This window comes from Cynara cardunculus (assembly GCF_001531365.2).
Source record: "Cynara cardunculus var. scolymus isolate 2C chromosome LG 1, CcrdV1, whole genome shotgun sequence".
Lineage (NCBI taxonomy): Eukaryota > Viridiplantae > Streptophyta > Magnoliopsida > Asterales > Asteraceae > Cynara > Cynara cardunculus.
The window spans coordinates 3635341-3651298 of record NC_037528.1 but is presented as its reverse complement, the minus strand read 5'-3'; the positions used below and the strand labels follow the sequence as shown (position 1 = coordinate 3651298).

The window sequence follows — 15958 nt, the reverse complement described above, 5'->3', positions numbered from 1 at the left end:
TTAGGGGGTGTTTGGGATTGCTTATTTAAAACAACTTATGTTTTTTTGTAAAAGTGCTTATTAACTTATGTGGTATCAAACTGGAGTTTTGTAAAAAGTGTTTGGATTAGCTTACAGCGGTACCAAACTGCAATAAGCTGATAAGTTGATTTTTAGTGTTTGGCAAATTTTGCTTATATCTGTAAAATGACCAAAAAGGACAGAGAGAAGATTGATGTTGTTATATGGAGAAGGGAGAAGATTGATATCGATGTTATCTGGAGGAAAAAAGATAGGTATAAAGGGTAATAGGGTTAAAATGGTAAACTGGTAATAAGCAGTTTTTCATAAGTCATAACGGATTAACTTATCAAAAACTGCTTATTACCGATTTGGCACCGGTATAAGCAGTTTTCTTTTTTCTTATCCAAACACTAGGTATTAGCTTATCACTGGTGCCAGACTGAAATAAGTCAATAAGCAGATAAAATAAGCAATCTCAAACACCCGCTTAAAAAAACCCAGAGGTACTTACAAAAGTTTGCAGAATTGAATGTAAGGAACAACCCGGAAATTGTCTCTAAAATCTGGAAATCTGCTTACTATTTCTTTCCGATTTCTGGTTCCTTTTTTCCTCTCAATCCACAGTTTCTGCCTCGAGCTCTCTTTCGATTTCTCCTCTGTTTTCTCGTTCGGCTCTGTCTCTCGATCGACTCTCTCTGGTGATCGATTTCTGCTCCCTCTCTTAATCGAACCTGGTTCTTCCCTTCTCCGATCCTATCGACTTCCAGTCTCGCTCTCGGTTTCCAGTTCTCGTCCCTCTCCTGTTTCCGGTTCTGTCTTGCTCCCTGTCTCTCTCGAAAGTTTCTGGTCTCCCTTTCTGGTTGAGTGCTTCCCTTTTTCCTCCTTGACTTCCCCCCTGTTTTCTCGTCGTCTCGATCAAAACTGCCTCCCCGGACGTGGTTGCTGCTGGGCTATTTTGCTATTGTTTCTTCACGGCTGCTTGCTTTGGGAATGCTGTTTTGGGCTTCTTGCTGGGCTGCAGCTATTTAGGCTGTTGTTTCTCTTCTATGGCAGCCATGGCAAGTTCTACCATTGCAAAACAATTTCAGTTTTCGCCATTACATTGCACCTACCAAAAATCAAGATTAAGGGCATCTATTAAATCATGATAAACTGCAAGAGATTTTGACATAAAACTGAGTTCAAATATCACCTAATGGCTGTTGCCGTAATTGATTTGCAAAGGTGCTACCTCCGAATGTAGATTGATCCAATATGTGCTCGGGTGAGAAGGCAGAAGCAGGACTAGATAGGGAACCAGTAGAGCTGCTATCACTAACAATGGGGGTGTTTTTTCTATTAACCTGAATATCCAAACCGCTATGCGAGCCGACTAATAAAACAAATTGAGATACAGCGTCGATGAATTTGGATGAGGGCTAAGGAATTTGTCGGATTGGAATTTGAAATCCGTGGTATATGCGGTGGAGTTGTGAAATCCGTGATTTAAGGAATTTGTTGGAATTAGAAGGATTCCTTTACATCTATTAGACTATCATGTGAACCAAACATGGTATTTGGAATTTGGTCAAAGATTTGGACATTCCAATTCCACCAAATTCCATGAATCAAACACCCCCTAAGTTTTTAATAAATTCGTTGGAATTTTAGTCAATTGATTATCAAACATTACCGATGACCATCCAAAATATCAAAACGACTTCAAATTGATATATTCATAAAATTGTCACAACAGCAATAAAACAGATTTATACCATATTTCGACCATCACTAAATTCACCATCGACCATTTTACACACTACACCATATATTACCGCTAGTCTAAAACCAACACCATGTCAAAGAAAAACAACCAACGATCAAAAAAACATCAAATTCAATGCTTTTGTAGCGGTGGCGGAGGCTTGCATTGGTAACATTTTGCAAACAGACCGAACGTATCAACCTGTTTGATGAAGTTTGTCATGCTTGCCCACCCTCCGAATCCGAACCCCACCACAAAAACCCACACGACAATAAATACGTTCACTATGTACATGGCCGTCCAGCTCGGCAAAAAGAATGGAGGCTTCTCCGCTGCGTTCTGCAACCGACAAAAAATTAACGTCATGTATAAGATACATCTAGCCTTAACTCCCCAGAACCTGAACCAGGGCGCACCAGGGCCCTAGCCAGTTGGGTAATGTTAGTAGGTGTGTGCAATAATAGAGAATGTGATTGCTACATCTAAGCTTAAATCAATAATAATGGAATGCCACCAAACTTCATTTTCTTCTATTTTCTACCCCCTTAAGTTTGAAGTTATGAGTGCAAGGTACATTTCGTTTTCTCACAACTAATCATGTGAAATGATCTGATAGTTTGGTGTTCCATAGGTGTTGTTGTACAGGACAAGTAGCCTATGCAAGGCCCGATGTTGCATCAAAACGAAACCGTCATATTCGTTGAACAACTGATTAATGCGTAGTGATATATAGGATGCTTGGACGGATTACCTGGCGAGCAGAAGCTTTTCGGTAAGTGAGCATATGGGCAAGAGCTGGGATGATGTAGACGGTGAAGCTGACCAACAGAGCTCCGACAGCCGAATTGATCGGACCGAAAAAGGGGAAAATGATGGCTAGGAACCAGATTGGTATCACCACTGGCAGCCTAGCTAATGCTCGTAAACATATGCTCTTTGTGTCGTGCATTCCCACGACTTTCTCCCACACAAAATACAGCGGCGTACACGCAAAACCAAACGTTATAAACTGCAAAAATACAAAAGAAACACACCCAAATCGATCAAAACACAAATCAACAGTTTTATTATTAAGTCAAATCAACGGTTCCAATGACCAAACCTGATGGATGAGCATGAGGATCACGGCTGCATCACGGAATCGAGTTTTTGGCAGAAGGGAGAAAGCATTGGAGTGATTCAGGAGCTGGTCACCGAAGGCCCAGTACATCGCGGCTGATGATGGTAATGTTAAGGTGAATACATATAAGGTAGCAAACAGATATATGTACTTGAATTTCTGTGGCTTCCACATAGCATGCATTATTTCACTGAAACCAACACGTAATACGCATCATTAACCACAAATAACGCGAAAACTAGCATTCGAATTAGGAACGAGTTCACTAACACTGTAACAGCATGTCCACCAAAAGTGTAGAGTATGTTTGTGGCTCCAGTGAAGTACAAAACCATCTTTGAAGGACCCGAATGAACCACTCCTTCACCCTACATCATAGAAAAATGCGTCAATAAACCAAACCAAACTAAACGTACCCAGTATATCCCACTCAAGGGGTATGAAGTCTACAGAGATTTCCTCTATCCCATGGAGAAGTTACATAATTACCCTTATTGGGTCGAGTTGTTATCTCGCTTGCATATTTACAATAATTACCCCTTATAGATACACTATTATACCTGACCATGGATCAAGGCTGCAATGGCCAAGTACCAAGCAGTGTAGGTGGTCATGCCAAGGCCAAGAAAAGACCAAATTCTGTAATTGTGGAAAGAGGGTATGAAGACGGTCGTAGCACAGCAAGCTCCGAATATGTATGTCCATGTCCTCTTGTCCAAATGATCGTTTATGTAATATATATTGCTGCATATATCACACAAAATACAACATCGATTTCAAAATACCCAAGATATTGTATTAATATCATCAAAATACATGTTTTAAAACATAATTTTAGGGATTATGTATCAGAATTGAAATGAAATTAAGCTCACCTTGCACAAGCTATAAGTTGTATGACAGAGCCAAAAAGAAGGAAGGTGCAGTTGAAGGCCAACCCCACAGCTTTCCAATGTGGGCCCAAAAGACCATCCAGCACCTCAAACCACTGCATAAAACTTGAATATAAAGCATTTGTCTAAAACCAAGGTACAACTTTTCAAGGACATTGTACAATAGGTCATAGAACAGGTTGGATTTGGCATTTTAACCACACAAAAGAACAAAGTTTGTGTTCTCTATGAATGCTTAATTCCAAATCATCAAGAACTCTAGGGAAAGCACTGGGCTTTTTCAAAGACAACTAGTAAAATACAAAAAACAACCATGGTTTCATGCCATTTTCTTTCGTTTTTCTTCTTCTTAAAGTAGACCCACCATCAGATATTTGTTTTTTTTCACTACGTAAATGTGAAAGTGTCGAAATGAATGGAAATTAACCTGAATAACATGGTTCTTGAAGCTGACATTCTCTTTCTCCTTTCTGGCTCTATACTCCACATACAGAACACTGATGAGATAAGCAGTCCAACTTCCAAGAAGACCATAAAACACTTGTAATATGATTCCTGAAAGCATACCCAATTGAGAAAAAGAGTATGGCAAAGTCAACAGAACTTGTGCCACCTGAAATCCCAAATCAAGAAACACAAAAGCCTCAATCTTTTTGTATAAAGAGAGTATAAGGTATAGTGGGTGTTTCAGTAGCTTACCTGGTTTGAAGCACAGCTGAACCAAGCATCATAAACAGAACCACCATGCCAAAGAAAGTTTTTGAAGCCAGACATTGACTGATCTACCCCTGCCTCCCCTTCTCCCTGATCTTGCTCATTTTCACCCTTCATTTCCCCAGATACTATGGCCTCTTCAGCTTGCTTATTAGGAACCATTTTTTGCTCTGTTTTGTTACTTCTACAAAACTCTTCACTTATCAAAGAGATCTGAAACTGAAGACAACACACAACACATCATAAGAAGAGCAAAAAAGACTGTTTCTTTGCCTTTATTTTGGTTTGGTGGCATGAACTGTGTGAATCAATGCAAATAATTAAATATAAGTAACCGAAACTACACATAAACATATGCTTACACATGTATATATATCCGAAAAATCTTGAAAAAGGGAGTGATTTTTGGCAAATAAAGTGAGTGAGAGAGGGTGATGTAAGAAAAATTACTACAAATGTATTTTGACTTTTATAAATATCCCAAAAAAAAAACTAGCTCTGAATCGGTGCTGATGATGATTGCAGTTTCCCAAGATTGGCAAATTTTTAACCACAGTAAACACCATTAAAAACCCCCTTATTAAAGAACCAGAAAAACAGAGAGGTTGGTTGATGATGGAATTTGCAGTGAAAGAAGGTAAAAGCAGAGAGGTTGATGGTGGAATTTGCAGTGCCAAGAGACATACCAGAGATAGAGAGGTTTGATTCCTCTTATTCTTTTAGTGTGTGTATATATATATATATATATATGTGTATATATATATATATATATCTCTCTCTACTTTCTCTCACTAGAAGTTGAGCTGTTGAAATTTTTAGGGAAGGATGAACAGCCATTGATGAGGGCTTTAAAGAGAAAATGTGAGTGGCTTTTCGCAGGGGCAAAAAGTGAGCCCGCGATTTATCACTCTGCTGATTTGCTCTCTTTTGTGTTTCTTTGTCCCTGTAAAATTTTCTGTTATTATGGCTGCTCAGAGAGAGAGAATCTTGTACAGTTGTTAATGGTAGAATATAAAATCTTTTTCTTTTTACTGCTTTTTGATGTAAACCAAATTGACACTACATGGGTTTTAATTTCCACAACCTTTTTTACAAAAACACTCATTTTAAAATAAATGAGAGGGTATTCGTATAATGCACCGAGATACATCTTGAATTTAATATTTTATTTTATTATTTATCTCAGTCGATGTTATAATATGGTCTTATGTGATTTTGAAAAAGTGATGATGTTTTTATTTTTGAATAAAATATAAAYTTGAAGATATCWTAAAAATTTGACAAAAATATATAGATATTAGTATCAAATTAATTATTTAAAATTCTTATTTTTTGTGTAATTTTTTAATTCAATTTTTTTATTATAATTTAATTTAGGTTCAATAACGAAGTAATTTATATTTGGTTTAATAATGTAATTTTCTTATAAAGATAATAATTAATTATTTTGTTAGAACTCGATAATTATCTTAATTGTATTTTAAATTTTTTATATTTTTAAAATAAGATGTTTATCCTCTATTTGATTATGTTTATCCGCAGTTAGTTACACGAATTCAATATATGAAGCTTTAATAAGTTGTATTTATGCATAGTTTACTTGTAATCTTGAATTTTAAATAATATGCATAAATATACAGTACTTTATGCATAAAAAATGGTTTTTAATAGCTTTTGTCAAATATTTTATAATATATTATAGATTAAAGCTAGTAATTTAAAACTTTAGTTATTATTTTCATAAAAAAAATATAATTATAATAATTAATCAAATATATTCATTAAACTATAACTTTATTAACACCACCATATTTATCTCATTTTGCATTTTTTGTTATTACGATTCATCCAAAATCGCCTGATCATGTGAACCATGAGGCTTCTATAGCTTTTCACAACCCGTCGGTTACTTTGTATAATAATTAAAAAAACCAACCAAGTTTTGTATGATTGATAATCACATGAAATGGCTTTTTTTAAAGAGTTTTTTCTAATAAAATGGGACTTAAAAGCTTAAATGGTAATATTCAAAGCTTATGCAGTTACAAACAAAAAAAAAATCTATTATTATATGTTTTTTAACATCGATACCGTAACCAAAAAAAAATTCAATTTAAAGCAAGAAAAAGTAACTTTTTTCCTACCAATTGGCCTTTGGTTTAGTGGCATGTGAGTCATTGGCTTTCTAAGAGGTCAAAAGTTCAAAAACCACTAAAGGTGATAAGAGTGTGTGAGTTTATTTGTCCTATTTACCGTATATAAACATTATATAATTAAAAAAAGTAACTTTCCTATCGTAAACGCTCTTAGTACATAAAAATTTTCAAACTTATTTGTTATTTAATTTAACCATAATTTTTTCCTAAGTTGTCCAAATTCAAATTTATTTTGTTATTTATCAATAAATAATTTTTATTTTATATTTACTTATGGGTGTTTTACATCTATAAAACAGTAATTAAATATACTGGTGAAATTGATAAAAATGCATCATTTTTTACCCTGTTTTTATAATTTATGTAACGTTCCTAGAGAACTTTCATGTTGGTACTTGGATGTGACATCTCGAGCAACTAGTATCTGATTTACATATGAAAATGCAACATATTTTTGTCAATATTTCTATATAATATATCGTATTCTGGTTTAGATTTTTCAGATACCACATATGAAGTACCAAAATAAGAATTATGAAAATGTGCTATATATTTTCCTTACATTTTTATACAATTTATCTAAGGGGTCGTTTACCAAATGCTTACTCGGGTAAGTAAACATCAACTCACATTACCTTACCGGATGAATATGGTAAGGACCAAGAATCTTACCCGGTAAGAGCGAGACAAGGACCAAAAGTCTTACCCGGTAAGTAAATGTGACGATTATTACCACGGTAAGCGCTTACCGGATAAATTGTTGCATACGATACCGTTTTTGTGGACTAAAATCTTACCCAGTAAGTCAATGATATGTTAAATTTTGTCGGTAAACACTTACCGAGTAAGTGTTTGGTAAACGACCTCTAAATGTATTTACTAAACTATATCTAATCAAATGTTACATGTATTAAATTGGGCTCGTCCTTTTTCAACACCATAAATACCAAATTCAGAGCAATTATAGTTGTACCTTAAACAATTGTCCTTTATTTTCTAATAAAAATTGTGGTATTTAAAAATATTTGGTTTAATTAGTTCGTACGTTACATGAAAAGTAGATTTTTTATATAAACCAAGAATAATATATTATATTTTTTAACCAATAAACATAAAGTGATGAATTCAACTTAATTTATAGTTCGAATCTAGGACTTCCAGTAACTTTTAACTTTTAAAGCCCAAACTTAAATCAATTGGACACCATCCTTATGGTCATGGAATTTTAAATGCAGGAACTCCAGGCTACCCAGTGGTTTTATCGGGTTGGATATTCAGGTTGATAAAAAAAAATCTGAAATATGTTAAATTTGTAAGGGATTTTTGTTGGATATGGTTATTAAATAGTTGTGTGATGGGGGCATGTTATTAAATTTGTACAGAGAGTAGATATTCTTAATTCCAAACAGGGAATTAAGTATGTAAGATACTTGATATTTAAGGCTTCCCTTTAATACATACATTAATACTTTTAACAATATTTGTTTGGTCAAAAGTAGTAATTCATCAATATTGTTTCACTTTTTAATAATTGTTTCATTCCATTTTTTAATCGATTAATTTAACGTTTAATACGAATTAATAGGAACAACAACGTCTTATTCATTTAGTCATATATATGTTAGGGGCCGTTTGCCAAATGTTTACTCAAGTCATATTCCTTTACTGAATGAATATGGCAAGGACCAAGAATCTTACATGGTAAGAGTGAAGGCAATGACCGAGAGTCTTACCTGGTAAGTGATAGCGATGACTCTTACCACGGTTAGCGCTTACCGGGTAAATTGTTACATACGATGTCGTTTTGGTAGACAAAAATCTTACCCGATAAATAAACGATAGACTTGAATTTTACCGTTAAACGTTTATCGGGTAAGTGTTTAGGTAAACGGCCCCTTGTTTACGGTTTATTTATTAAGTTAGTGTGTAGTTAGAATAACATGTAATGCTTGTTCGGTTGTTCCATATTAAAACAATATTTCTTTTTAGGAAAATTAATTAAAATAGTCATTTTAACCGCACAGTTTCACCTCTTCGTCATTTCTCTCACAAATAGTCGTAAGTCTACAATTTACGAAGGGGTCAAAATGTAAGAAATAAAGAAGTTTTTGAACTTGGTCTGCAATTGCGGGGCAAATATGTGTTACTCAAGTAACCAAAGTCTTTGGTTCTAAAGACCAGATTGAGGGACCTGTAACTAATTTCATATTTTGTCCCTGCAATTGTCGATTTGTTCATATACTTCTTCTTTTTTACACTTTGACACATCCACAAATTGCAAACTTGTCAATTACGAACATATGACTATTTTCGTTATTTTAAGAGAAGTGTCTAAAAGGTGAAACCCACTATAAAAATTATCTATTTTAATTAATTTTCTTTCTTTTTACTATACCTTTCTTGTGACCTTCATTTTTCTGCCATACTCGTATGCTGATTTCATAAGTTACATTTAGTTTGACTAAATACCTTTTACTAAATATTTTATAAATTGATAATTGTCAAAATTATCTTTTTAATATAGATATATAATTAATATAATATTTTTTTATTGTTCAAACTGTTTATTTAACATGAAAAAAATAACAATTATTGTTTTTTACTGACTTTTTCTATCGGGACATGTAGTAACTAGTAAATATATAGATACAAAATCTAAGTTTGTAGGATGTGATTTAATTGTTGTTGGTGAGATTAAATGAATTTTTCTTATTTAAAAAAAATACATTAATCTAATATTTTTAAGAAAAGAAATATATATATATATATATATATGTGTGTGTGTGTGAAGGTTCAAACGAGAACCCTTATAATTTACGAGACGCGAGAACAACCCAATAACCTCAAAGTTTTTTAATTAATAAAATTAACTTATATTAAATATAAATAAATTAATAAGGGCAATAATGTAATTAAGTAATTTTTATTTTATTTTAATTAATTATAATTATCTTTTTTTTTTCTGAATTGATCACGTTCGTTTCCACTCTCTTCTCTTCCTTTGTGATAATTGTGTGATTGTGTAACCATAACCTATCGAAACCATGATCAATCGAGTGTAACCATAACCTATCGAAACCATGATCAATCGAGTGTAATCATAACCTATCGAAACCATGATCAATCGAGTGTAACCATAACCTATCGAAACCATGAGTAATTGTTGTGATAAATGTGTGATTGTCTAACCCTAACCGACCGAAACCATGATCAAATTGAGTGCACAAGTGATGTTATAATAGTCATATCACACCAAATAGTTTAGTGGATTTCGCCTGTAATCATTATGATAAATGTGTGATTATCTAATCATAACCTATATAAATCATGAGTAATCGTTGTGATAAATGTGTGATTGTCCAACCCTAACAGATCGAAACTATGATCAAATCGAGTGCACTGTTATGATATCACATGATTATCACACCCATATCACACCAAATCAGTGATCGATTTTTTAAGTTAACCCTAGCCGAACAGAATCCTTATGATAATTGTGTGATAATCACCCAAATCACACCAAATCGTGTTGAAATAAACGATAACCATAATAGCCCATTATGTTATCCAGATTATTGGGTTTAGTGTGATCGTGTTTTTAAAATTTTATCACTTTGAATTCCAATATTACCCTTTTGTCTCTCAAATTTTTTTTGAATTGTTTTAATTTAATTTTTTTTTAATTTTTATTGTTATCATAATATGAGGTTAATAGATTGTTTTCATGTTTTAATAAATTACAGGAGTTCTTGTTTGAACCCTTCCATATATGTATGTATTGAAAAAAAAAAAGAGAAGACAGAGAATGTGAATTTAGGTGTGTGATGAAACAAGTGATGTTGTTTGGTGAGTGTGGGAGGGGTCCTCTATCTCACTCACCACCAAATATTTGTACAACTTTTCCATAATTTCATACTCCTCCCCACCCTTTGTCTCTTTGACTATTGACCCCCACCACCACCACTACATAAATTACTATTCCATGTTATTAGGGATTTTTCCTATTTTAGCCCTCTTCTATTATTTCTTCACTATATCATTTCCCCTATTTTACTATTCCCTTATATATATATATATAATATATATACCGATCTACATATGAGCTCCGATACAAAAACCTTGTATCGTTAATCCTATACTGATATACGAGACGCTTCCTTTACAAATCATATTTTTTTATATATAAAACAACACAGATATTTTTTCTAAATTCAGTTGTAATTACAATCATAATACTGAAAAATGCATCATTTAGCATGCCCTTTGATTTGATTAAAGATTGGCATATGTGACAATTAGGGTAGTCATCCATTCATGTCATGATGTGTGTTGAATCATTTGTTTTGTGTTAAAGTTGCTAATAACCCAAGTTTCTTGAAGTATGTGATTAGTGGGAGACCAAATGATAAGAGAGTATTATGTAGGGTTTAGGCATGAATAACCCTCTTTACTTCAATACCCTTCTCACATAGAATCCAAGATTACAACCTACAAACCCTTTTCTTATTTTTAATCCATCTATGCATGCTCATGGTCTAAAGCTTTTGTGGCCCTTGCTTGAGACAACTTTCTTCTTTATATCATATTATTTTAAGGAAATCAATGTCCCATCAATCTATCTTTTCAAATTTTGAATGAAATTATGCTAATAAACAAATGAAAAGAAAAAGGGTTTTCGGATAAAATTGAATTTTTTTAATCGACGATTGAACAACCATCGTAGCCACGACCATAAACATATAAATAGGTTGTAATTTTTATTTAGGGGTTGTTTGTTCACCTCTTAATAGTTCCATTAACTTGCAACATTTGAATCGTTAAGAGGTGAATCTTGTTTGCCAAAAAAAAAAATTTGTTTCTTAATGGTTCTAAAACATTTTGAATGATCTTGTATCTTGGATTTCCCTTGACCATTAAGAGCCCAAATTTCATTGTACACAATTACCAAACAATTATATTTCATTTTGCACCAAAACATTCAACAATTGTCAAACAGTCCCTTACATTTTTTCTATCATATAAGTGAAATCCATGTCATATCAAATAGTTTAAGAAGTTAATCATATCGTATATATAATATTGGAGAGATTTTAAACCTGTACGTTATTTATAGTTGAGAAATTACGTATTTAACCCTTAAAAAGATGGGGAATACCAAACACTAATTAGGATTGGGGGATGATGAAATCCATTTGTGGGGTGAGTGGAATTTGTTTCCCACACTCAACAATGATAATAGGGTCCATGAAATGATGATTAGAAGGAATCCTTAGTACCCACAAAAATTAAAGAATATTTGGATTAAAACTAAATATCTTTAATTCCAAGAAAATAATGGATTCGTTTTTGCCTTTTTAACCCCCAAATCTTATCTTGTGATCATGTTTTCATCACAAACCACATAAAAAGCCTCCATTTGGAGGGTTTCATAAACATGAAACCCTAAAATTAAATCACGTTTAAATAATACCATCTTTGATTTTAATTTTATAGTTTAAAAATTCTTAAAAATGATTTCATATGAACACTGAAAACCAATTCTAATTACAAACAAAACGAACATTGATTATTTTTATAAGATATGGTTTTTATAATAATTTATTTACAAGAAAAGATCCTACACGACCACGAGTCTATGACCATGACCGTTGAACTATAGTACAAGTTCTATATAAAACAACAAACTTAATATATATAAAGAAAACCTAAAAACTAATTCACTTTCAATAGCTTGTGATGCTCATGCATTGATATTATTAATTGTTTAATACTTTTTATGTGGTTGGAATTTATTATTGATTATTAACATATTAAGCATCTTATTCTCATCGATAATAACAACATATAAATATTCATTCGAAATACTATTAAGTATTACGTAAACTTATCATAAGATAAAACAAGAATGATTGTATATTATTGTTGTCTAATTCTAGTTTAAAAGAACAATAAAAACTAAAATGAATTGTATATGGGTTTTTTCTTTCAAATAAACAAAAATTTCAATTATTGGTTTCTAAAAAATATAAAATGAAAATGGGAAAAACTTAGAACAAACTCCAAAGCTACTTTGTAAATGATTATTTGAAGAACCAAATAATTGTAGGTTATGATGGGTATGGGAATCATGAGGGGAGCATACCATCTTGTACTTTGCATATAAAACAAAGTGGAACCTTTTTAGGCATTTTTGTAGTTCCATAGATTAGATTGGATATATATATATATGGTTGGGTTCACGTGAGACTAAAAGTTTTTCATGAGAATTGTAAAACTAATTTATGTTCATTGATCAACTTTATAAGCTAATGATCTAATGGTCTAAAGTTGCACGGTGGCAATTTTGTGATTATTGATAAGTCCCGTGGCAATTTTGTGATTATGAATGTTTAGATTGTAAATTTAATCCAAAGATTGAAAATTGGTCTTACGGGTCTCACGAAAAACTTTTGTTCTCACATGATCCCAAGTATATACATATATATATATATATATATAAGGTTGGGTTCACGACTTCACGTGAAACCAAAAGTTTTTCGTGAGACCCGTAAGACCAATTTATATTCATTGATCAACTTTATAAACTAATAATATAATAGTCTAAAGTTGCAAGGTGACAATTTTGTGATTATGAATGTTTAAATTGTAAATTTAATCCAAGAATTGCAAATTGGTCTTACGGGTCTCACGTAAAACTTTTGTTCTCACATGATCCCAAGTATATATATATATATATATATAGAGAGAGAGAGAGAGAGAGAGAGAGATTATTTCAAATGCAACTCATCGCATTTGTACAACCAATGCAACCCAATAAATTGAAATATTTATGAAAATGATGATAGTTCATTTATTATGATTTAAATATTTATGAAAGATGAATATAGTTCATTAATTATGATCAATACTTTATATTATGAAACAATCAAAACTTCTATAAAATTACATATTCATCAAATTAAATGAACGGTTGAGATTAAGTTGTATTGATTGTAGGGGTTGTATAATAACCAACATATATGTATATATATATATATATTAGTCTCGTAACGTTTATAAATGTTCATATTCTCAAATTGTATATCTAATCCAAGGGTTGAGAATTGGTCTTACGGGTCTTACGAAAAACTTTTGGTCTCACATGATCCCAAGTCTTTCATTCTCTCTCTCTCTCTCTATATATATACACGTGTGTGTGTGTGTGTGTGAGTATGTGTGTATATGTATATTATATACTATCTTATCAATATTTAGTTAAAATTTTAAAAACATAACATCTCTAAAGTATAAATCATAAATCATAAATCACAAATCTATTAGAAGTTGGATTTGTTGAGAACTTTTGGCCTAAAACATATATCACATGAATGGAATAAACAAAAGATGAAATAGACCAGGTCGTTACATTTTAAGTTAATCATATCTACATTTGTATTTACGATTTTAAAACGTATCTGATAAAGAAAGTAACCACTCTCTTATAAGGCAACATTAGTTCCTTTTCAACCGATGTGGTGTTTTACACACACACATACACATACATACATATATATATATATATATATATATATGTCTGTCTAAGTTATAAACGTTGTTTTTTAAAAGTTTTAATCAAGTTTATAATAAGTATTTTATTGTTATATTCGTTGTTTTCTTGTTAATGGATAGTTTTTAAAACAATATTAATTTTAAGCTTGTGAGATTAAATTTTGAAGAGTGTGTATGTAATCGAAATGGTTGAATGCTATCCTCTTTAAAAGCACGTGTTTAAAAAAATTAAAAACAATTTAACATATTTAATTATTTACATTCAAACATAAATTTTAAGCATTTTTTTTTTTTGTTAAAAACAGTTATTTAGATTTTTTATCATCGGATTTTTATTTAAAAAAATCAAAACAAACACAAAAGTATAATATATAAATAGCTAATAAAAGTCGTTCAAAACCTACTACCACTTTTAAATTCTATTTTGAAATATATTAAATTTTATATATATAATCAAAAAATTTATCGCATCAAATATACGAATTAATATAACTTTATTTGGTATTTAAAAAAGACGGTATCTTTTTTAAAAATAATGACAATAATTTGAAGAAATCGTATAAGAAATAAATAAGAAAAAATAGTACACATAATAAAGAAAAAGGCGAAAGAGAAAGAGAACGAAAGGATGAAAGGAGATTCTTAGGGGGACTAAAGGAAGTTTTTAAAAACATAGGGGTTACATATGAAAAAATGAGATTCTATGAGGGTTGAAGAAGGAATATAGGAAAAGAAATGGCAGAGAAAACAAAACATGAGATTCTTAAAGGTGGTAAACTGGAAAGTCGATAAGTCAGAATCAATGCCCCAACATAGCATACATCCGTCCATCATCGTCATCAGTCTTTTTGACGGGACACCTCTACTGCAAATTTCCGTTTTATTTTCTCTTTTTAATAAATCCAGAAAAAAAAGCTGTATTTATTGTTTTTTACAAAATATAAATCATATCTACTTTCATTTAAATTTATATTTTTTCTAAAATCATGATTTTTTTACATTAATTAATATACATTTGTTTTACAAATTATTACGATTTTCTGTAATTTTTTTTATTAACTTGGATATTCAATCCGCTATGCGAGCCGACTAATCCCAGGACGACCACCTGTTTTGCAGATAGCCCGTAGTCACCGCATTTGAACCTCCGTGGCTACAAGAAGATTTTTATTTCTCATTGGATTTGAACCTGAGACCTTCTGAATTTTCTATAAATTTGATGACGCCTAACAAATTAATGTTAATTTATTTTGTTTTGGGGTATTTGTGAATAGAGTTGAAGTAGCCCAAAATGGAAAGTTTCAACAAATGATGTTAAAGTTTATATTCTAATATAATGACTTGATAGATGCTTATACATAAAGATCGGTATCTGTAGTGCGTTACGTTCTTTTTATAATAATAAATTATTGTTAACCAGTTTGAGAGTTGAGAAGAAAATTGGTGTGTTATTGCTTCTAAATACATCTCACCGCCGTCACCGGGCTGGTCCAAAGCTTTTTGATCCCCTGGGTGGAAACGTTAAAACATGTCCAAACCAGGAAAAAAAAACACAAATATATTTTGGGGTTTTAAAACTGTTCAGATGATGTTGGTCCATATTCAATCATTTGCACAGTTTTTTCCAACAAAATAGTGTAAAACTTTATATTTCTTTTTTATTTTTTTGAATCATAATGTATATGTATGTATGTATGTATGTATGTATGTATGTATGTATGTATGTATGTATGTATGTATGTATGTATGTATGTATGTATGTATGTATGTATGTATGAGC

At 31.6% G+C, this 15958-nt stretch overlaps 1 protein-coding gene across 1 annotated transcript; it reads right to left on the bottom strand.

Annotated features, from left to right (window-relative positions):
* Positions 1-1691: 1691 nt before the first annotated feature.
* On the bottom strand, positions 1692-4672 carry LOC112516605 (auxin transporter-like protein 2). Its single transcript, XM_025123748.1, has 8 exons — positions 4460-4672; positions 4188-4373; positions 3743-3855; positions 3428-3611; positions 3138-3235; positions 2850-3057; positions 2499-2756; positions 1692-2086 (listed from the first exon to the last, which is right to left on the bottom strand). Exons 1-8 carry the CDS (start codon positions 4634-4636, stop codon positions 1880-1882), a joined length of 1431 nt encoding a protein of 476 aa, XP_024979516.1. The 5' UTR covers positions 4637-4672; the 3' UTR covers positions 1692-1879.
* Between the last annotated feature and the right edge of the window lie 11286 nt (positions 4673-15958).

Coding starts and splice junctions, on each gene's coding strand:
- LOC112516605 (XM_025123748.1), bottom strand. CDS start 4,636: ATGGTTCCTAATAAGCAAGCTGAAGAGGCCATAGTATCTGGGGAAATG. Junction 3,856..4,187: donor TCAAGAACCATGTTATTCAG/GTTAATTTCCAT, acceptor AGTTTTATGCAG/TGGTTTGAGGTGCTGGATGG. Junction 3,612..3,742: donor CAACTTATAGCTTGTGCAAG/GTGAGCTTAATT, acceptor TGATATATGCAG/CAATATATATTACATAAACG.